Source organism: Thermobia domestica, chromosome 9 (genome assembly GCF_964235325.1).
Source record: "Thermobia domestica chromosome 9, izTheDome1.hap1.1, whole genome shotgun sequence".
Taxonomy (NCBI): domain Eukaryota; kingdom Metazoa; phylum Arthropoda; class Insecta; order Zygentoma; family Lepismatidae; genus Thermobia; species Thermobia domestica.
Window position 1 is genome coordinate 203,723,081 of NC_137462.1, and position 25,122 is coordinate 203,748,202.

General features: G+C 34.8%; 2 protein-coding genes across 12 annotated transcripts in view; one reads left to right on the forward strand and one right to left on the reverse strand.

The window, feature by feature from the left end:
* The window catches only part of pcx (pecanex), a 155,982-nt gene extending 137,503 nt beyond the window's left edge, over positions 1-18,479 (reverse strand). For all 9 annotated transcript variants that reach the window (XR_014126824.1, XM_081725742.1, XM_081725747.1 and 6 more), the window contains exon 1: positions 18,151-18,479. Coding sequence is in view for 8 of the 9 variants with exons in the window: in XM_081725742.1 (XP_081581868.1) it covers positions 18,151-18,303 (153 nt within the window). In the remaining variant the exon portion in view is untranslated. The remainder of the gene's footprint in view (positions 1-18,150) is intronic.
* Positions 18,480-18,497: 18 nt separating this feature from the next.
* The window catches only part of LOC145660548 (mitogen-activated protein kinase kinase kinase 10-like), a 277,801-nt gene continuing 271,176 nt past the window's right edge, over positions 18,498-25,122 (forward strand). For 2 of the 3 annotated variants that reach the window (XM_081725750.1, XM_081725751.1), the window contains exon 1: positions 18,498-19,704. In XM_081725750.1, the coding sequence (XP_081581876.1) occupies positions 18,864-19,704 (841 nt within the window). In that variant the 5' untranslated portion in view covers positions 18,498-18,863. The remainder of the gene's footprint in view (positions 19,705-25,122) is intronic. The other variant, XM_081725752.1, reaches the window with a different exon arrangement.

The window sequence follows — 25,122 nt, forward strand, 5'->3', positions numbered from 1 at the left end:
AACATCTGTAACTGCGTTACAGAATTATAAAAATAATCACTTTGCTCAGAAATTATGCTCTGAGCTTATATGTAGCTTGTGCCGAAGTTCATGGACGTACGGCGTATATAAGAAATAACATCATCATAATACAGTGAAACCCCTACTAACGGACACCTCCCATAACGGACAGATTTTATAATCCCCAAACACTGTAATAGGAAAAAGCTTATTGGCAAATCTCTCTAAAGCGGACACACTCTAGTACGGACACGGACAGTCTTTCCTGTCTTTTACAAGTATTTTTACCTCCGTATTATGGACACTTTCTCTAGAAACATGTTGAAAAGTACAGTAAAAATATATTTTTTGTAATTCATACGTGTGTCAGCAAGGAAGTACATGAAGGTGTGACATTTTTCCTCCTCAACTGTCTGCTCTGCAACCCAGAGGAAAGGTCTCCGTTTAGCAACACCCTCATGTCCCTTGCTTGCATTTCACTCTCACCCAACCTGCTTTAGGCACAAAAGTGACTGACAGTTGCCCGCCGTTTGGGATGACAAGTCATTCTACTGTCCTGTTGGAATCTCTAACCAAGCAGAAGACAAGTTACGCATATTGTCTCAAAAAAGTCATTACTGGACTGCAATTAACTCAAATTAAAGCAATACACCGAAAACGTCGTAAGTAGCGATAACTGTAAAGTAGATAGCAGAGAATTATAATATCTTATTTCCATGTTGTGCCTCGAATATAGAGTATTGGATGGCGCAAGATAATGTAGGTACAGTAACATTTTGGCAATACTCGTATATACAAGATTCATGCATTTTTTTTCTAATTGTATAGCAGCTTGTACTAATTTACGTAAGAAGATATTGAAACCTCTCTAAGGCGGACACCTCTCTATAGCGGACAATTTTTAATTCCCCACGGCTGTCCGCTATAGAGAGGTTTCACTGTATTTGAAAAGGAAACTTGCATAGATCTATTCGACGTTGGGATCACGGCACAGAGACTTTGTCTTCTGGTTCTTCCATAGTGCTGATGTTGTATTATTACGATCGTTGTAACTGTTAAGCTTAAACAATCTGTTTTCTAGTCACTTACAATTACGACTGACGATCAATGTCGTAGTTTTTGTTGTTGTTTAACTTCCCACGAATATACATTAAGCCTAAGAGAGACGGTGATGATAATGAATGAAATGGTAAAATAATGGAAATGGGAGGAAGTAGAACCCACGTACATGGTGTCTGTTTATCATGAGGACAACTTGACGTAAGTTGGCATCGAACTGAACCAGGGAAACAATACCAGAGGTGAGCGTTCTACCACAGAGTCACCATAACTCCAGTGTCTCCAGGAAATAAGAACAGTCACCAATTTATGAATTTCGAAAAGGAGCAGCAGTAGCTCAGTGGTAGAGTGCTCACCATTGATACGTAGGATCCCTGGTTCGATCCCAGCTCATGCCAAGTGGGTTTTGTGGTGGACAAAAATAGCGTATGCGCGAGTTTTCTCGCGGTCCTCCCGTCTCTTCCCACTTCCTTCCTTCCACATTATCATCCATCTCCTTGTCAGTCTCGTTAGCCTCGGTGCATAAACATGGGACATTAAGAAAACAAAACAAAACAAAAAACAAAAACCAAAACAAAAAAAAAAAAAAAAAAAAAAAACGAAAATAATGACTGATAATTCAACTAACAATAGTATGAAACGGAAACACATCGCGAACTTCCAACTGCAATTTTATTATAATATTTGTTAATAATTATTCAATACAGTTACTTAGAAGGAACTCTCTTCCATTTGTGAAAATTGAGAGTTTTGGATATAAGCACATATTCAATAGTTTAGTGTATTCATTATATTATTATTTTTCATTAAAGTTGTTTCCACCAAAGGTTGTATTTCGTAAGAACACAGTGACTATACACCTAAAAATCAAAGTCGTATGAGCAGATAAACAGGATTATTACTTTATATTATTATTGGTATCCAAATTCTACACCCTGATAACGGTAAAATATAAGAACCCAGCCATTCATCTGTCCCTCCGAAGTGAAGTGAAATTCTTACACCTTTTCACAACATTATCTAACACAATAATCACTATGATAATTTTGGAACTGGGGCGGTTAAAACCTTCAACACACACATAGGCTACAATCTGGTACATTTTTTCAAGTCCTAAGTTAATGTGTGCAGTGCTCTCTATAATTTCAATGATTTACTGCCGATTTTAATGTTTTGTATGGAAAAAGGACTAAATTCAATAAAATGTAAAATAATAATAATAATAAAAATTGTGAAGTCAAACTCTTCATTGCTGTTTGGCTGTTGAAGGCAACAGATTGTTTGCTGATCACATCAGGAATATAACAATCCCTTTCGAATTCCCAGAGTACATTCTAGGTGAATGTTAGGGCGGTTAATACTCATAAAATGCATTCACGACCTTTCACATAGTGCATAAGTATAAGTGTCCGACAGTTTTGACTTCATGCTCTCAGAGATTTACATGCTCTACAGAACTGATTATTTTCTAATGTTAGTAGGCTTAATTTTCTACATTTTTCATACTCTTTTAACGTCTTCATATTACTGATGGAAGTTGACTGAAATGGATGAAAGCGTAGTGAAGAACCTTTGTCTTCACTCTATTCCCTGCCAGTTGAAAACCATCTGAATAAAAAAAATTTACAATGTCTATTATTATAGGCTAGAGATTTGGTTCGTGTGACATAATTGCCAGGCACTCAAATCTGAAATGAATGAAAGATTTTGAAATTTGTTCATTCAATAGCGTTTTGTAAGAATTAAATGCTTTACTTTAGAATATTTTCAATTATTATTATTATTATTATTATTTATTTATTGAGTTACAGTAAAGAGCAAAAAAGTGGAGAACAGAATATGAAAAACAAGGTCTCACTGTAAAAGCTAGCACGCAATCGGAAGCGATGTAAAGAAGCAGTATATGATGAAATGATTAACAGAAGTTGTTTAACTTCCGCAAAATTCACATGCCGAAGATCACAATGACCAAATATGGATTTCATTTAATAACACTTTGAAAGAACTCTACAACGAGTTAGAGATGAGAATGAGAACAAAAACAAATATTAATGCAAAGTACTGGATTAAAGTATTTTACAAATAAACATTTGGAAGGTTTAATCTTGATATACGTCTATACTTTAATGAACTGCTTAAATTTTCAACAGGAACTTTTATCGTACGACCTTCTATTGAAAATATCGGCAATTATTAAATAATTATGGATTACAATCTAAGTTATTATTTGTAATAATGCGTTGTTATTTTAAGGATACTTAAACGAAACACAGCATCACTTTCTCAGAAACATCTACAAACGAGAACAGGCATGAAATGCAGTTTATTTTACTGGTGTGAAGAGGAAGCTTTACAAGATTCCTACAGATTATTATAAACCATTTTCCCTGACAAAAGTTTAATTTTTCTACTTTTTCGTAACCCCAATAGTTTAGTTAGATAGTACCTAAAGTAAAGTTGAGCACAAACTTCCTATAAAATGAGTAGGCCTAAAGAACAAACGTAATCGAACATACATATACTTAAATCGGTCAACGCAATACGGAATTATACGTGAACATAAGTATGGTATTAACATTATCAGTTGTTGAGGAGTTTCGCTGTCCAACTCCAAAGACTATCATTAGATTCAAATAAAATTTACATGAAACTTGTGAGAAACCCAACAGCAGAACATGCCGCGATCTGTGATGTGATCGCAGAAAATTTTCCGCGCCTGTGCAGAAAAATTACCAAAGGAAAAAAAATAGCTAACAGAAAAATATAAAAACATGCCTGCTGTTTCTAGATGTCTTAAATGCACGGACGATTCGCATAACTTCTTCTAACTTCTTTGAGTTTGTTGGTATATTCCCATTTCAGTTTTTGATAGATATACTGTAGATCAGGATAGATTATTTTTTGAATAGAAGCTTTTCATTAAATCTATGCAGAATTTGGTAACCAGCTTAAGAAATGAGGGAAAGTTTTTGAATTGAAGACTCTCTTTAAAGTTGCAGTAACAGATTTCCCAGACAAATACTCTAAAGCTAACGAGTTTTGTTTGAGTATCCCATAGTCTGAGGCCATATGTAAAAGCTGGGGTTCATTGGTTACTAATGTGATGGAGAAAAGTCCAGCAGCAAAGGATGGACTTAGTGCTGATATTGGAACAACAGACCAGCTTACATACATTATCCTAAATGGATCCCCATCAGGATATAAAAAAACAAGAAAATTCCTTAAAGCTGCTATCATTACAAAATACGGTGTATCGTATCATAAATATTTTGAATCTGTTTCTGTTAGCTCTTTCAAAAAATGTGACTCCACAGGTTGTAACTCGAACTAGGAATACCACTGAAAACTGTTTTACCATGCTTCGTGTAACGCTGTAATAAAAACATGATAGTATCATCTTGATTTTTTTTATTTTGAAATTATTGCAGAAAATTTTTGACTTACGAAAGAAAGCTCATCGCAGAAAGACAAAGAAAATTCTGCCATCGGGGTAAGAAAGTATACTCTTTGAAACTAATAAAGGATAATCAAATTTAGTACAACTGTGTTGAAGTTATGCGTGAGCATACACACAATGAAGTCGGTTAACTACGGATATTAACACAACCATTGAGGAATTTCATGGTCTAGTTTCGATGACTATTATTTATCTATTAGATATGACTATTATCTAATGAAATTTATATGAAAGCAGTGCGAGAACAGAGAAGTAAATTAACAAAATTGGTGCACCTCTGTCGAAATAATGCGTGATCCTACACACAAATTGTGTATGAATACTGTCAGTTAACTTTCATAGTCTGGACTATGGTTAGACCCTCATGACATTTATGTGGAACAAGAGGAAAAGAGTACTCTTTCAAACAACAAAGAAGACTATTTTGAAATCGGCACACCTGTGACGAAGACTTCTGCTTGAAGATACGCACGATCTGTATTAGCTGGTCGAACTTCTTTAAGTCGGTTAAAAAGATATTATATATATATATATATATATATATATATATATATATCAGTTCAGTAGGCCAGAGATGCCATAAACTATCTATATTATAGGATTCATGATATAGTAGCTAAACTGATTTCAAAGTTAAGAATCTAACCACAAATCATCGCACAACTCACCTTAATATAACTTCACGCATCTGTAAACTTCTTATTCTATTACTGTATTCCATGATCTCTAAATTCCACATAACCTTATTACTTAAAAATTGCCTTCATTATCGAGAACAACTACTTCGTTTCCCTGACATTCCCTGATTTTCCAGGCCTGACGGAACTCTGCTTTAAGTGTATTGTACAGACGATTGTTAATGAATAATTAAGTTGTAATATTTTACATGTAAATAAAAAACTAAAAGAACTAAATACAACAATGTTATGTATATTACTCAACAGTGTACACAAACACTGAAAAAAATACACGACTGGACCAACAATCGAACCTGCATGTCTGGCTTACCGTGCTGATGCATTAACTACTACGGTAATCTTGGGGCCATGGATAAACGACTATTTTTCCTGGAGGAAGAAAAACTTTCCTTTACCCCCTGTGGCTTAGCGACCGCAAGCTTCACTGGGGTTCGCGAAGGAGTCAATGCTGCCAGATTTCTAAACTGAACTAACGAAGGTCTCACAAAAAAAGTCCTCTTACCTTCAGAATGATAAGACAAAAACTAAAAGGGTAAATATTCATTCTCAATTCCTGCAGAAGTCTTACTTTTTGTGCTACAATATACAACTTAAGGCAGGTAGTAGGGTTATTTTCTTTTTTTTCCTCTTGAGTTTTATAGTCTTCCGGATCTTGCAAACCATAATAAAATGAACCACATCCTTGTAAATTTAAACATTACTTTTTTGAAATTTATATATACAGGGAAAAAAAAAAAAGGACAGTTTGACTTAGGTCTTCATCCATGAATGAACAGTAAGACATATAAAGAAGTTCAAGTTAAAAAGTTTTATGCTGTTTCGAAAATTAAAGAAACGAATAGAAAGGAAAAAAGTCTTAGCTTAAAATGCTTTCTCAATAAACTTCGTTTCTTATAGAAAGATTCAATTTATTGTTCATAGCCAACAATAGTTGACTGGCGCAATTCCTGGAGGTATGACGCGGACTTCCCCCCAATCTTGGAACTGTGGGGACTGTTCCTTCCAATAATCCGATTTGAAATGTCTTTTTTGAGGAGAAACGTGATGATTTGGGAAGACATCCGAGACTATGAATTTCCTTATTCCAACAGAACATTACGTCATCCGTTACATAGTATGGGGTTTTCATATAAATCAGTGCCAAGAAAAAGCGCGAAATGTGAGTCCAATGAAGTTATTGCTTAGAGATACCGTTATCTCGAGGAAATTAAGGCTTACCCATCCGCGGGATACTGTGACGTATACTTGGACGAAACTTCGTACGATAGCAACACGTGCCAAATGAAAAATTTGGTCCGACGACTCTTGACAATTGCACAGTTGCAACTTCGGACAAAAAAGGGGAAAGGATGGTTATTATGCACTTTGGTGGCCGATTTGCTTTTCTGAGTAGTGCTTTATTGATAACTCACAAGAAAATGTCTGATGCTCCTTCTTTCGATTATCATGGGACAATAAACGCAGAAATTTTCGAGCATTAGTTTGAAAACTCCATACTAAAACGCTTAGCGGAGATATCAGTTATAGTTTTGGATAATGTCCCTTACCATAGCCGTGTAATTAATCCGAAGCCTAATACTTCATGGAGAAAAACTATTCTTAATTATATGCGAATCTACAATAGTGCCATATCTAGTCCGGTCCCAATAATACCTGTTCTTCAAATAATTGATGAGCAACTGCCTGTGAACGGAAAAAAGAAAAAGGTACGCAATTAGACGAACTGGCAGCATCATATGGGTTGTTTTAAGATTACCTCCATATCATTGCGTCCTTAGCCCAATTGAAATGGTGTGGTCACAATTAAAACGGAGGTTAGCATCCCAAAGGTTGAAAGGCGAACCCCTACCAAAACTGGTGTCTTTATTAAATAGTGTATTCAACAGAATTAGAGTTAATAATTGGAGAAATTACATAAGACACGTGGAGGATATTGAAGACAGTTACAGAAATCTTCAGTCAACTCCAGCAGGGTTTTAGTGGAAATAACAGATTCGTCAACAGACGATTCTGACTTAGATCAGGAGCAGTACTTTCCCAAGGAAGACAGTACTCCGTAGTTTTTAATATTCTCTTATTTTCGTAGATCATGTATCTTATAAAATTTGTGGTTGGTTACTGTTCAATTAAATTCTTTTCATGTTTAAAATATTTATATTTACGAATGGGCGAAAATATTTATATTCACGAACATATAATTGCACTTTTTTAATATATATAGAATTCCCTATTTAAAAATATTTTTTCCATTTATTTTTGCGTCAATTAAAATATTGATACATTTTATTGCAAGTTTTTATTTTGTAATATGATAACGCTTGCTCTTGTAGAAGAATTCACATACAGTTAGAGTAATACGTGGCAGTTTTATATTATTACCACTGATAATACAATATACTTATTTCTTTTATCCTTTATGATTCATTACCCGAAGATCGAAAATAACAAAGAAAAGTTATTTGATATACAACCAACAAAGAAGTGAAAATTTCAGGAGGGCTGAAAGTAGTCGAAGACGAACTAACCCTAGCTACAGATCTGATTTCGATATGAACATTGGTTAAGAAACCTGGGCGATATGTATCTTTAATTAATGCTAATTATTTAACACCTATCCCTATGAAACATTTAAATTTCTTTTTGCTAAATGTATAAATTTACCAAGACTACTTTTAAAAGTCAAGAATATAAAATTACTGAAAAAGATTAAAAAATTCTTTGAGATGAGGTGAAAAAGAATTCTTTGAGAATCGAGACAAGACTTCTTCAAACTTAACAAGACGCTTCTTCTCGTTGGCAACACTACTCAAGATCGAGTTAAATCGTTTCCGCGCATCCCAATTGGGATAATATACAATAAATCTAAACAACATTTCTTTAATATCGCCTATTTATTAGCTTCAATGATGAGAACCATAAACCCTGCCCAAGCCACTAACCTTAGGATACGTTTTCATGTAAGACATTTGCAAGCAACTGAATTATATTGATTTCAATAAAATAGTAAAATATTTACACACAAGTCATCATTTTCACAATAGCCTGTTTTAAATTTTATTTTAAGTTTAGTTAACTGACAACTTTATAAACTAAATGCTAATCAAATTGCAATTTTCTGATATGTTGCACTAACGTTTGTTTTTAATTACCTGGGACTTTTTCTTCAATAAAACTGAACTTATACGTATCAGGGTTGGTTGGTTTAAACCAATGTGGTTTAAACCAGATGGGTTTTTTTTCTTCATAAAAATCAACTGGTTTAAACCAAAAACGAAAAATGTTCGTAAAAGTGTAAGGATTCGTAAAACCTTGATGAACACACGTTTGTGGGTTATCACGTTTCACTCCCGTATATTATTCGTATTATATTCAGACCTAAAATTCCCCATTCAGTACTCAAAGAGATTATGCTACAAAAGCAACTTTAAATATTGTTTCGTTTTGATAATGTTTACTGTTGGTAAAATACATCGAAGTGCCGTACTTTGGGGGGGGGGGGGGGTGAGCACCACAACAGGCATTTACTCAGAAGTATCTTTGGCATATATTTATGTATCAATGGGTCAGAACCAAAGTGGACTCAAATAATTCGTATATTTATTCATTTTTCTTACTGATATGCAAATTAAGTCGTTGTACTTCTTTAACTTGGACTAATAAGAGTCGTAGTAAACTCACTTGGACTAAATTAATTATTCTGTACTCCGCTGTATTTTGAAATTGTCCATATGTAATTCTGCATAATGATTTCACTTGTGCAACTGTTTATCTTTCTGTCCTTCTGAAATGACTCTTGACGATTATATTAACCTGTATGTAAAGATCAGTACAACGTAATTTTAACAGGAGTCCTTCGTCAGAGAGTCGGCAGACGTATCGCCAGATAATCCCGGTTTCGAGTTCAGATGGAGGACAATTTCTCTCGGATGTAAGGCGAGAAGAGGTTTGGATTTTGCTTTAAGCTTATGTAACCCATTCCAGCATAACCCGGTTGTTGTTTAACACCAAGGCGAAACAAACTTATTTCTGTCTATATGTGATATAAACACATAGAGCAAATTACACTAGTTAACAAAGGTTTTGTTACATAAAAGGAAATACCTGTTCTTAAAGGAACTTTTTGCGCTGAATTCGAATATGCACTCGGTTTTTCTCCATCGCGTACGATTTTCCCGTAACAGAGGGATTTTCGGGAAAAGCCCTCAAAAATTTCCCCTTTTTGTTTATTTTACACCCCAAGATCTTGTCCCCTTGCATATACTAACATAGAAATTATACCTAAGTATACTTTGATTCATATTTAACTAGAGATGCAAGGGCTCGGAAAAAAAACCGGCTTTTTTGGAAAAAAAACTCGGTTTTTTCTGCTTCGCTTTTTTGCCTGGGAAATTTTGGGCTTTTTTCAAAATACTGCTTTAAATTGATAAAACAGACTTTGTATCGCTTCTCTATAACACAAAAAATCATTTAATTAGTGGTTGATGCTGATAATAATATAAAACATCGAAAATAAACTATGAATTTCGAAAAAATATTTCAAACAATTTTTCTTCAACATATTTACATTATGAATTCCACAGGATTAACCAATGTATATAATAAGAATTTTTAACCTGCTATATACAAAAGTAAGCAGAGTTGGCAAGAACCGTGGTTGTTTTTGAAAATGTCAAAAACCCGTTTTGGGGGGGATGTTTAAACCAGGCTTTTTTGATTTAGATTTTTTGCTTTATGTATATATATTACATATTCACAGAAATAAGTTTGTTTCGCCTTGATGTTATTATGAAACAGCGGGGTTATGCCGGAAGAACTCCCATAAGCTTAAAGAAGTGCGGTCAGTAAATTTCTTAAGTTGAGAATCTCCCGCCCTAGCCATTGGGAAAATCCCGTCATTACTTGAAATGTGAGACAATAACGGGAAAATCCTGTTATTGCTTTGCATGTAAAATTTAAAGGTCAACGTACCATAATCAGTACGCTAAAACTGAGGTATTAAATTACAAATTTAGTACGTAGATATCATTGAAAGTCCAATCCAAGCTAATGTTGGAAGCTATGTAGGCAATCGATAAATTTTGCCAATTTCTAACAATGTATTTAAGCAATCTTGGCTTCTTTATAAAACAACACGCATTTAGGCATGCAGAAATATACAATTTGGTTTGTTTCGTATATTTAGGCTTAACATCCTTACGAAATACCGAGGTTATCAAGGAGAAGACTTTCGCTTAAACTGACATCCGAACCGCTACTTCGGTTACGTATGAAAGAAGGTTTGTGGTTCGACCGAGAACTGAACATGGGACACCTTGATTAAAAGGTGAAAGGGAAATAAAACTATTGCAGGTTGTTTGATATCTGGAAACGTCACCATGAAGTTCACACGATTCGCATTTTTCATTCTTTTTATTTTTGTGGTTTAAACCAGTTATTAAAAAAAAAGTTGGTGTAAACCAGCCAACCCTAAAAGTAAACACTTCTTTTTAAAGAATACACAAATAACTAGCAAAATAGTATGTAGTATTTTTACTTCAAAATATTCAATACCCTCTTTTTGAAACAAAATAAAATTAAAATAAAACATATGAGAAATACTTAGATTTATATGATACACTTAAAGGCTGCACATCTAGAGCTTTTGGTTCTGTATATTCTTGAAATTCTACAGTTAAGTTTTATAGAACCACCATCACAGTTTACCCAATCCTCAAGTTTTCTGAATTTTTAACAAGAGGGATTCAACATACCATTACGGAACTCCCCCCCCCCCCTTAAAAAAAGACTACGGAATATATTTAAGTTAAGCTAAATACAACTGCACAACAAACATGACTGAGTGATTAGCTTTTGCGCTTCTATCGGGAAGTCCGGGAATCAACCAGCATTCGACCATTCTGACAAAGCTTTTCTTCATTCCGTCTGTGAATGTAGAAATAGTGCGTGTACTGTGAGTTGGGCGACTTCCTTTTTTATTGTTTTTAAATCGTTATTATTACTAATTACCAGCAGTGACGGTTTTGCGAAGGTTAGGGGGGCGGTCTTTCGGACTGAAGCCCGTTCCCCAAAGTTACGGATGTCTGCAAGAAACGAAATATCTATTATTTATGCCTTTACTCATAAACTTTAAGCTCCCGTCAAATAAAAATTACGAATGTTTAAAAAAAACTAAACATTAGTAAGAAACCCTTCCCAAAATACTTTTCTAAAACCGCCACTGATTCTCAGTATAAAATGATTTTAAAGTTGTATCCGGAAGATTATTGCTAAACATATAAACGAAACGAAATATTAGTTATGCCTGTACTCATAAACTTCAAGCACTTCCCAAATAAAATTAGGACTTTTTAGGAAACGAAACAATCAGAAAAAACCCTCCTAAAGTACTTTTCTAAATCCGCTACTGATTATTTGTATAAATTGGTATTCAAGGTTGTGTCCGGAAAATTATTGCTAAATCACTTCACAGCTACAGTATAACAGAAATGTGGAAGTACGGTTTGACGGATATATTGAAAAACGTACGCTTTGACGGATAAATAGAAAAACGGGCAAGTTTAACTTTTGCGCTAGAAACTAGAGTACTAAAAGCTCTTAGAAATGAAACACGGATGACAAACTAGAGAAGAAAAACGATGTCGATAACTAAAAAATTAAATAGCCTCTAAAATTACACTCAAATACTACATTCTTCATGTTAGCTTTAATTCGTAAAACATGTGCTCAATCCATCTTGATGGTGAATTTCAGAGCGAAATATCACATTCAGGTCATGGAATTCTTATCTAACTATAGAATATACTGTAAGAAAGCTATTTAGATAGAAAAATCATGAAGTTGAAAAAAGCCAAAATTTCCAAAATTCTCGTTGTTTTCCCAAAAAAGCCGGCTTTTTATGTGAAAAAAACCATCGATTCAAAAAAGCCGGCTTTTTTGCATCTCTATATTTAACAAACCCTCCAAGTTTTGTAATAATCGCTTTATCGCAATAGAGAAATAAATATGTTTGTATGTATACTGTGTGTACTGTTTATTGCACCTTATAGTAATGCTTTCAGATCTCTTAAGTTGAGGTAAAACGTTTTGCTTTATTACCACAAACACATATATAAAATATAATACAATATAATTTACAAGTGTGACAATTTACAATAAACAATAATACAAATGTACCAAAAGGTCATGAAAAGACAATCAAAACTATCACAATATATGAAACTTCCATTGGGTTACAAAAACGTACACTACTTCCTTCTTTTGTAAGAAATGTTGCATTCTCTAACAAGACCCCAACAATAGTCCCCCATCATTGAAGGATCCCATCGTCCCTGGTACCTTTTCTCCATTGCCATTATATCTTGGTGGAATCTTTCCCCCTGTTCGTCGCTGAGAGCACCTAGGTTAGCAGGAAACAAACTGAGGTGGGAGTGCAAAAAGTGGATTTTTAAAGACATCCTACAACCCAACTCTTTGTATTTCTGTATCATGTCCTGTACGATTTCTGTGTAACTCTCAGCTTTGTTATTGCCCAGAAAGTTGCGCACAACACACTTAAATGCTGTCCAGGCAGCTAGCTCAGCACTGTTTAACTTGCTGTCAAAGCTATCATCAAGCATTAATTTCCTAATTTGGGGACCAATAAACACTCCGCTGAAATCTTAGCATCACCCAGGTTAGGGAACTTATCTCGCAAATACTTGAAACCTTCACCAGATGTGTCCATGGCTTTGACAAAGTTTTTCATAAGTCCTAACTTGATATGAAGTGGCGGTAGTAATATCTTATTAGGATCTACCAAAGGAGCGTATTTGACGTTGCATTCTCCAGGTACGTAATTCACTCTAGGTTCCCATTCCTTCACTTCATAATGTTTGTCATCAGCTTCTTTCTTTCTTTTGCATTCTGTTACATTTGATAACAAATATTGATAACCATTTCATGAACAAAACGAAAAAACTTGGAGAATTGTATATATATGTATTAAGATATACATATACTGTACGTTTAAAAAAAATATACGTTGGTAGTACATTCTATTTTTGTACACGTTTCTAATTTACAGACAGCAATACAAGTGTGTTGTTGACTATTGTAAATATTCGTTTTTATGTCTGTGTTTGTAGTAATAAAGCAAATCGTTTTTACCCCAACTCAGGAGATCTGAAAGCATTACTATCAGGTGCAATAAACAGTGCACACAGTATACATACAAATATATTTATTTCTCTAGAAAGAACAAAGCGATTTTTACGAAACTTTTAGGGTTTATTAAATATAAATCAAGGTATACTTAGGTATAATTTCTATGTTACTATATGTAAGGGGACAGGAGCTAGGGGAATAAAATATCTGAAAATGGGAAATTTTTGAGGGAATTTCCCGAAAATCCTTCTGTTACGGGAAAACTGTACGTGATGGAGAGAAACCGAGTGCATATTCGAATTCAGCGCAAAAAGTTCCTTTAAGATCAGGTGATTTTTCTCATGTAACAAACAAAAAGTTTAAATTTGTTAACTAGTGTTATTTAAACATAAATACTATGGTTTTTGCCAACCCTGATACGTATATTATAGAAAATTACTCCATTTCCCTTTCTCAGCAACGGAATTTTTAAAATAAAATAACTGCAAGGATTCGTGAGATACTCTATTCTTAGCAAAAGCCATTTGAACCCTCTTTTACTCCCCTATAAGACATACTTCTAAACAATCTATTCTTAGTGATTTTGTGACAAAGGAACATTCTTACAAATTCATGTTTCTATCTAGAATAGTATGACTTAGTTATTGATGAGTAAGTCATTTTAATCTTTTTTATATAATAGTGTTTTTTTTTTAAAGAAAAAAGAATGATTCGCGTTGTTTTGAAATTTTCGCCCAATTTAAATTATGTTGTACGCAATGGATCATTTAACAGTTTTCTTAGATCATTTTTTATTACACAATTCACGCATCAATACGATTCTACTACGGTTTTCTCCATGGCTTTCTCTAGAACAGGACATATGGTGTCCAGACATTTTCAAGAAAAAATGTGACAACCTTGTCCGCCAGCACATGCGGAAAAGACTTCTTTGGTCACTTGTGGTTATGCTTGCGGAAGGGGCACTTTCTATGGGTAAGGGACGTTTATCGGTGGCCGCGACAATACACAGTACATTCTTCCCTGAGCACCTTATCACTGTTCGTCATCAGTCATTCAAGATACTTGGCGCTACTGTTTTACCATCCATTCTCTTTGGTGACTTGAGTCACTATACAATGATAGTAGAATTAGTAATTCTTGTGAACTCATTATGTTCGTAATTATTTATTCCACTACCTCTACTACTTTGCACATAATTTGTCCCTATCAAAATAATACTTATATATATATATATATATATATATATATATATATATATATATATAACATTTCACATCTGTTTCACCTGAACGAAAAGTAAGTAGGCCTAACTAGAAGAGTTAATATCAATCCCAAATGTTTTTAAATATTTTCTCTTGTGCTACACATTCCTATTATGAAAATTTTAGAGGAAACATGTAATGTTTTATACATGAAACTGCCTGTAAAAGCCTGTCAGGCTTTGACAGACACTACACAGGCGCCTGTTTCGGCGAAAACACATATAAAGAAAATATTACAGGCACGCTACACTGTCTTCAGGTGATATGCATGTCGAAAAAGTATTAAACTTCTGTTGGAAAATTTGCACGACGCGTTGTACAAAGCCTGTACATTAAAATGAGAACATGCAATGTACACGTGGTCACTCACATGTAAGTAAATGGAGGGAATATAAAGTACTTTGAATGAATTGTTGATAACATTCGCAATACAGTAAGAATGAAAAGTACAAGGAAGGTGCCTGTTTATCAACATGTAATATACATGTGTGACATTCGTATTACATGTAAATACTATGTATTAGCGTATAGTATGGAAAACGCATGATGTAGAATACGTTATTTTACATTTATCATTTTTGTGTATATGCGAAGTGTGTAACTCCCCTACGTGCAGTGTAGAGGTGAACGGGAACATGCAATGATCATGATTGCCAATAAATGGATTAAACAGATACGTGTGGTGAACAAGGTGGATTGGAGCTAAACATTCACGTTACAGGCATAGGAGACATGGAATATTCAGGCACAAGTCTCCAATTCGACATTCGCTATGCAAGGTCCTGACACATGTATAATACATGGGGTTACAACTTAATACATTGCCTGTATTATCTCCGTGTACATGCGAAGTGTGAACCCATTTATATGCAATGTAAGGTAATGTGCACGTAAACGGAAAATGCAATGATCATGATTGCCAATAAATGGGTTAAACAGGTGCATGCAATGAACAAGGTTGATTGGAATGAAACATTAATGTTACAGGTGTAGGAAACGTAACATTCAGGCACCACGTCTCCAGTTTGTCATACACTTATGCAAGGTCCTGACACATGTATAGTACTTAATGCGATGTACTTTACATGTATATTCCACTAACACGCCCATTAATTTGATAACACCTGTATTTCACATGTCAATTACATTTCTATCAAATGAAAAGCAGCTGTCGTCAGATCCTCATGAGGTAATGTATATGTCAACTATATGGAATATGACATTTACGCACATGTCTTTACACTCTCTACATGTTGTTTACACGCATTTATCACGTTGCAAGTTTGCAACCCTATCAACATGAAAACTACCTGTTTCCGTGAAATGAAGATGCAATGATAGTGAAAAAAAATCAATACATGTCTCATGCGTTTAAAAGTGTTCCATTTTCAGGCGCATGTAAAAATATGCCTGTTTATGCATGTTTCACAGGCGCCTGTAAACCACCTGCATTTTCTGTCTGATCATCATCATTTAGGCCCATTACATTAACAGGAAGAAGGGAGTACACCTATTTTATTACGGATATGTGGAAATTACTACCCAACCTTCAAGAAAGTGAAACACCTCCGTTCTTCATAAATTCTTATTATGAGGAACTATGTTTATACGAACTTAGAAGTGAAATTTTAAATTTATTTATTTCTCTTACGAAAAGGGTCTCTAACTTCACGGAAAAGAAAGAACTTACATGCTTAGTAGCACAGTTAATTTCATTGAAAGAGTCGTCAGAAAGCAACGAAGCAGGATGGAAAAGTTCTTTTCTCCCGAGACTCAAGGTATGTCCATTCATCTCTAAGTATAATCTAATCAATTAGCTGCCATGGGCTTCTACACTAGTAAATACGCTTCCTTTTGGAAAACACAGAACTACGAAAGACAAAGCCTGAGGCTAATTTATATCGAAAGAAATAGACATGTGGAAGTAAATGTCAATGAAGGCAGAATTACTTAGTTCTTGTATGCATGACATCCTCAATATGCAACCCACTGCACCACTCCTGCTCCTCAATCACCATGTTTGTAAGTCACAGGAAAAGTAAAAAAAGCCATCCTGTTTTACAGACTTAATGCCTAGGTAACTAGAATTGCTGTCGAGTAGACTCCGTAAGATGAGCCTATAAAGTGGTGATTCCCAACAAGTATCACGAAGAATTTAAACAAATTTTATGTCGTACAGGAGACCTGAAAGTCTACACTTTAAACGAAACATTTTATTTTTTACAGCCTTTAAGAAGTAAAAATTAACTTTGAGGCCCTTGATATATATTAACCAACGGTACAGTACCTAACCTTAACAGCTCCCATGTGGCTACATGATTAAAAAGCGGGAGATCTAGACTCAATTCCCAGTGGGACTTCATATGGCATGTTAAGCTACAGGTCTTATAGCCTCGTTGCAGTAAACATGTTACGCAATTAAGTTAAGATAATCTAGTGATTTTAGCAACATTCTCGTTCAAGCGCATACCCACCACCGCTGACGTGCCTTCCTACCTACGGACGCTCCCATTTGTTTATCCTTGTCCACCTGTTTGACTCGATCAGATAACACTCGTGCTTTTTAATGACCACCTACTTCAGGTTGATTTCCCACACTGTACTTTTATAGTGTTTCCTGACGCAATATTTACACGCAAAACGGTAAAGTTCTCCTAAGGTGAATGCACATCGCGGAATTCTTAAGAAACACTTTCTAAGGTAGTGACAATGAATTTCTTGATAAATGACAAAATTTCCACAATTTTAAGTCTGAAAATACTGGACCTAGTCTGCGATACAAGTATCCCTTTTTCATCTATACCGGAAGTACACAGGTACTTTAAAACGACTATACCCACTTTATGAAGGCATCTGTAATTAGTTTGAGTTATATCTTGCTAGGATAAACTTGACTTCTTGCTTGTAATCATCTTAACCAGCTCTACCAATTATACTTGGCTTAACTTACGTTATACTACACTGTTCTCTAAATAAACGAATGTATTTAATAAACTGCTAATCCAAGCCTTCAGTAGTATACAGTCTTTAGTAACCAAAAATGGAAATACCCCTTGTACTAAAGATATATCAACAACTACCGAAATAAATTGAATCGACCATTCATATTTATAAAGTATCCTTTTTACATTCAAATTTCAATAAGCATCTATCAATCTGCCAATCCGTATACACAATCCATAATTATACTAATTAGTAAGTTACAAAGTGAATACTTGCTTCACGAAAACCGAGTAGTTTCTTGTAAGTGATTATTGTGCAACATACAACATTATATTACGAAACTAATTCAAAATTCGTTATATGAGGAACCTATGAAGTTGATATAAATCGTGATACATCAACTTTTCCATAGTACTGGAAATACTGTCCTCAAAACTCAAACCAGGAAATAAATTGGCCAATATAAACCACGGACTTTGACCTCATTCTAAATTTACTTACAACTTTAATTTTGCAATAAAAATTGAGCATAAACCACATTTACAATAGCTTATTCAAAGAAGGAAGTTTGAAAGGATATACTTACCAGATAAATTGTAAACGGTAGGCACAAAAGAAAAAGCCAAATGTAAAGGTGAAATGTGTTACAGAAAATATCCTGATGGGGGTCGTAAAACCAACCTCCTGTAAAGGAGGCCCACACACCTTGACGTAAAATTTCAAGCGTTTGGGACCCCATAATTGTATGTCTTCATTTTCAGGAAAGTATTACATGTTTCCGCCTCTTCATAGACGAAAAACTGGTATTATTGGTTTCGTACGACGTAACAATCGATGTCTTCCAAGGCAGCCATCTTGATTTTTGTTAAGACACGTGATCGGTCCGCAGCCAATGAAAAGATTTGTCACACCCTGTTTTGATCAGAAGGTCAGAGTACTAAACATGGCGGTGGTCAGCTGCGGGGTGCGATGAGCTCTCTTCCATAACTCGAAGTTGTAAGATATATAGGAGATATATTGCCTAGTGTTATACAAAAATCAGTATTATTATACATTATACGCTATGGTGACAGCTTTAGTGTTATCAGATGGCGGTTTTAAGTGAATGTGAGACATGAAAAGTGGACTACTTCATAGGATTGTTTCTCTTGTGCCCAGAGGGAGCTCTGTGAGAAGCAAGTGTCATATTCACAACCACCTGGCTCTTAATGAAGGTATTGTGTCTGGTGTTATTGGGGAATCGTCACCGAATTTTAAATTTGTAGTGGGAGGGTCGCGAATCCATCCCAGAAGCGACGAATGCCTCCATTATTGACGTCCATGGAACACAGCAAGTCGGCTTACGGGAACAGTAATGGCCGAGACGATGCTTGCAGTAACAGCACTAGTCGTACCACCTCCCCGATACCGAATACGATTAGCACTGCACAACAAACTAGCAACAACAGTAGTCCGGTCAAAAACAAACCTAGCCCGACCAAGAAAACAGAAACCACGGCTCATAAAAATTCGTCACTTTGGGCTGCTCTCTATGATTACCAGGCTCAAGGTGAAGATGAACTTAGCCTCAGACGGGGTGAAATTGTGGAAGTCCTCTCCAAAGATTCAAAAATCTCAGGAGATGAAGGTTGGTGGACTGGAAAAATTGGGGATAAAGTGGGAATATTTCCTGCAAACTTTGTTACTCAAGATATTAATGTACCCAGTGTAATACACGATTTACAACCCATAGAAATTGATTTTAGTGAGCTTGAACTAGAAGAAGTCATTGGTGTAGGAGGGTTTGGTAAAGTGTACAAGGGTTTTTGGAGAGGACAAGAAGTAGCAGTGAAGGCTGCACGTCAAGATCCTGATGAAGATATAAACGTTACTTTGGAAAATGTTCGGCAAGAGGCAAAATTATTTTGGCTTCTCAAACATGAAAATATTGTTTCTCTTGAAGGAGTGTGTTTACAGATACCGAACCTTTGTTTGGTTATGGAATATGCACGCGGTGGTTCACTTAATCGTGTTCTAGCTGGGCGTAAAATACGCCCAGACGTGCTCGTTAACTGGGCTATTCAAATTGCTCGTGGAATGAACTATCTTCATAATGGTGCACCAATATCCCTCATTCATCGTGATCTCAAGTCATCAAATGGTAAGTTTATTTGTTGTCGTTTTATTACTTATTAAAAGCCTATTCTTCCTTTGATGATTTAGATACAATAATTAAGCATATTAGTATATAACTACCATAGTTCTGTGGCGTTTTGTTTTGATGCTTTATATTCTGTATTAGATTATCCAGAACGGGACCAGGAATATAGATAATGTTTTGTGTCAGTTTAATGTCCAAGTAAGTATATATCTTTATGTAGAAGGCTTTGAATCTCTGAGGCAAGGTTCTAGATTACTGGTCCCCCTTCCCATTGAGCAGTAATAAAGACAGAAAACAACGTGCCCTGTGGGGCTCTAACCCGCTTTCACTCGCTTACGCTCGCTCGGCAATACTGTGAAAATTAAATGCATAAACTTTAGTACGGTACAGAAAGAAATCAACCCAGCTGCTAACCTACACGGAGGACCAGTAATCTAGAACCTTTCCAATCTCTGATGTTCAAGTTCGGTACGTGGGGGAATTCCATCTGTGCAATGCCAATATTAACATTAAATCACCTTGTTGAAAAGTAATGTAGGGTTAGTTGAGACTGGGAGGTACAGTATACGCGTATTTATGTTGGATTTGTGATACTTAATAACATATAAAATTTGACACTCCCAATAGGATGTTTAGTAATTCAATATTCGAGAATTATCTTTTCTGGATTTGCTATTTAGAGTAGTGTACGATTATTAAATTACCGGTACTTAGCATCTGTTGATGAATGATATGTAGTACTAATTCGAAAGCTCCCAAGTACATGAGTCGAAGGATGTGTCCATAAACGGTAGGAATGTTATTTCTTTCAATCTTACGATCGCTGAATCGATGTTTTACTATCCATATGAAGATACGTTCGTCATTATTGTTATTTTTTTCTGCTTGCAGTATGCAAGCTGTTTTAGAGAGTTGACGAAGTTGGAAAGTTGGGATTTTTAAGATAGCTTATGTCAGCGTAGTTTTCAATGTTGTGAACAAGGAATTGCATTGTGTAGCATTTTTGCGAGTAACAAAATGTCCATTATTGCAGAATTAGTTTCACGTTTATATTTCAACTAATACCTTTCAACCGAAAGGCCTGTAACATTTATTTCTAGGTTGATTTACAATGTTCACAGGTTCTTCCTTTGCTTTGTTGAACGCAATGATTATCCTACGTCCGATATGGTAAAAATTTGTTATTCTGTTTTTCTATAATAATAGCTAGCTATAAGACAGTACAATCGTAGTTAATACTCACATTTTACGGTGTCAACGTAGGTCTTTTATTTTTGATTAACACCATTATTTGCACCCTAAGATCATCTATAAGAATAAAGGGTTACTTATGTTGATGAATAAATGTAGCATTAAAAGAAGAATCATATGTTTGGATATACGAACCTTCGTCCATAAATACTGCAGTATACATTTTTTCCCCAGTTTCAGATGGTACTGTATTTTTTGTGAGGTTGTGTTTAATTGTACAAAGTATCCATAAAACAAAGGTACTATTAAGTCTACCGGTATTTTTTTTATTTTTTCAAGTGGGATATAAATATCACAGCCCATTGTGCAGTGACTTGCCAAAATATATTTCTGTACAGTACTTTTCATTTGTCCATAACTTTCTAAAGAACTAGCCCGTTTTAACATCATTTAAAGGTAGAGAGGATGGAATTTTGTGAATTCTAGTCATTCTGAAATTTACTAATAAAGGAAAATGTTAACTCTGTAGATATGCGTAACGATTTAGAAGGATTAATAGGTACACGTTTAAAAGGCTTCAGACCCATCACATAAATTATATGTGATTGCTCTTAGTTTTCAAAAGTTTCCCAAAAATAATTTTAAGGGAAAAAGCGAGAAGAATATGTAATGTTGTGTATTTCGCCAAAAGCATTTCTCAGAGGGTACTTTTAATACTTATACTATGTGTATAATCGGAAATGTATATTTGTGGTAAATTTCATAGGAAAAGAATTAAAAGTACAAAAATTAGAATGAGTAAAACAGATTGTTGCTAAATGGAAAAGAAAGGCTTATTTTTGTTTTATTTTTCTTATTTACTGCTCTTTTGACATGAAATTTGCCACTACATGTCTTTGCCGATTATACACATACTAACATTATAAGAAATACCTGGCGAATTCGTTATCAAATTATATTCCTTCCACAACATATTTATAGACATGCGACAATAATTTTGGACATGGGTGTACATTTTCCTTGAGTGAGTATAAAAAGAAAAGTTAAATTTGCCATGGAGGAGGTTATGGCAGCTGTGAAGTTTGATACAGCAAATTGACTTTTTAAATGCTATCTGGCAATGAACTCTAGATGTGAGCGATGAAGCCCTCTGGTGTATGATGTTTGCCGACGACGATATTGTACTATAAAATACAAATAGGGAAGAAGTTAAAAGGAAAGTAGATTTGGAAGAAGTCTTTGGTAGATAGAGATCTAAAGGTTAGTAAATAGAAAAAAGTGTATTTCGAGTTCAAGAGAGAAAGAGATGGGGAAATAGGACCATAAGGAGAACAGTTAGATGAAGTGAAAAACTTCACGTATTAGAGCTCATCTGTTGCCAAGAATGGTGATGTGGACTTGGAAACGACACAGAAAGCAAATGGAATGATTTACACAACAGTTGTTAAACAAGCAGTATATACGAAGGAAAAATATGACCAATAAATGAACTCTGAAAAGTAAGATTGAATATTACCAATGAGAATGCTATGGTGGATATGTGGGATAAAAGAAGACAAAGTAAGTGATTAACTAAGGTTATAGATATATACTATATAAGGAAATCCAAGAAAGAAAACTGCAGTTGTATGGCCATTTAATGAGAACAAACGACTAAGAATTTTATTACACGAATCCTTCATAGTAAGGAAGTACTTTAGTACTAATTTAAATTTTACTCAAATTAACTCAAAATGTATATCTATGAATGCACAATGGAAGTAAAGTATATCATGTATATACAGTGAGAGAGAGACAGAAAACTATAATTATCTCTCACAGTAAAGCTGGAAACCAATCAGAGATTCTTAAATCCTACTTATTGTGAACCGTGTCAATCACTATATATCCAGGATGTTTCATGTTGATAGTTTCTTGCACCTGAGTTGGCTGGTATTTATCACGTGTAAATTAGTTTAATGGAATTCTTTTAAATCACATTTCATCACATGGTGGGTATAATGTTTTTGCATTTGGTATTAAATTAGATTAAAAAAAGTTGCAACCTAGTTTGAACGCGTGTAATTATCATTTGGCTTAGTCTGTGTGTAGGAGTCTGCAATTTTTCGTTTAATCGTCATCAAACGGGAAAGATGATACGTTGCGTACGTCAGAAAATAATTATATAATGTAAAATGATTGTCCTCCGGGCTAAAAGTGAAAGATGTTCTAGGTTTAATTTCATCCTTTATTGAAATGCGGGTTTCCGGGATTTATTGAAATAATATAATGTTATGGTTTAATATTGTGATATGTATACATGTAATACTTGTCTTCGCTGTCTTGAAGTTACTCTCTGTGTTAAGAAGTTATTTTTATATCTTTTCACGTGACTTTTTTTTTTTTCTTTTTCACGAGATGTAGAAATCGTTTAACATGGAGGCGTGAAATAAAGAAAACACCTGTCTAAAGCAGCGAGTAAGGAAAAAACAGTCAAATCGATAATAAGCATAACGTCACCAAGGTCTTTGAATATTTTCTCGTTTAAAAACATAGCACTTTTATTTATTGTACAAAAACATAGAAGGACGTTTCTATGTATAATAAATTTAAACGTGCAATAGCGGTGACGTTTAGAAATTGTTCCTAGAACACTATACTCAAGACCTTGATACACGTTACTTCCATATTATTTTGAGCTAATTTTAATTAACGACGATTTATGGATGCGAAGAAAGAAAAATTATGGATTTGGGAAGCAATATAATGGTGTCTTGTCTTGTACGTACTAACTTTTGCAAAAAGTGGTCATGTATTAGTTTTTAAATCGAGAAATGTTTGCGTCAAAACTTCTGTATGTAAATAAAGTAACACAAGTGTTGCTAGTAGTTCATCAATTATTGCTGCTTACTTAATTTTTCTCACTTTTATACATCAATGTAAATGAAATAATCCCTCGTATCTCATTTGCTTTATTTAGAAGAAGCATTTGAAAATGTTTCAGAAACATCATATTGTGCCAACACTACATTGTAGGTTTTAACTGGAGGAAACTGTAATAACAAGAAGTATGCTACTATGTATTGTAAATGCTGGACTCCGATAGGATGTGATTATTTGCCCGTAATGATGGGTATCCGTTTCCAAAAGTTACACAAATTTAGATTACTGATAACTCATGAGGGACCTGTACTCAGAATTCGAATTACTGCGAGAATCAGGGACAAATTGTACTCTGTAAAGGAGCAAAAATATCGCAGAAGGATGTGTTTGTGGATGTGTACGGCAAAATATACTGCATGTGTAGTAGTATTTTTTCACGTGTACGTTACTTCTGCTCCCCTGTAAAAATTCCTTAATTTGCATACGGATTCTACCAAAAATAAAAGTAAGGCAGTAGGAACGTGATATATTAATTAAATATTGAAAATGTAGACAGAACTAACCAATCGTGACAGTATATGAGTTACTTGGGGGAAAAGGTCTGCAGTAGTAGTCTGCCGCATACATCTGGCAGACGCTAGTTTGTTTGAAATTTGCTTGTAATTGCTGAAGATTTATTTTGACTTTGCGGTAGAGACCTGCATGGGCCGAATTTTTCGGCCCGAGTCCGGCCTGGCCCGGCCCGATACGTTTTTCAAAATTCTTGGCCCAAGCCCGGCCCGGGCCCGATAAATTTTAAAAGTTTCATTTTGTAACATTTTCCACAGGTACACTTCTTCAACGTTTGCCTGTATTCTAATTATCGTTTAACGAAAGTCAATGATTATTAAAGAATTGCAATTAATCGGCCCAAGCCCGGCCCATGCAGGTCTCTACTTTGCGGAAAGAATTTTCTGTCCTACATTCTTATAAACTGCGAAAGTTACTTTTAGTTACGAAAAGGTTGGAAGCATGAAGGGAGTGGGGGATTGTCCGTGTCCGTAAATCAGAAGGTTCTTCATAATACATCGGTAAGAAAAAAATGTCCATGTTCTGGAGGTGCCTTTTAGAGGAGGTTTCACTGCGACATTAATAAGGTCATTCGAAGAGTTATTCATTATTTGACAGAGTTTAAGAGCATTATCTGTAGTTAATGATTATTTACTTCAATTTTATTGTAGACAGTAACATTGACGGTTTCATTTTTTGCTGAGTTTAGTCTTGAAAATATAGATTTACGTAGATTAACAAACAAGTGTTGAAAGCAGTAAATAAAGGTTAACTGGTTATTTTATTTTCCTTGCTGTTGTACATTAATGTTTTTAT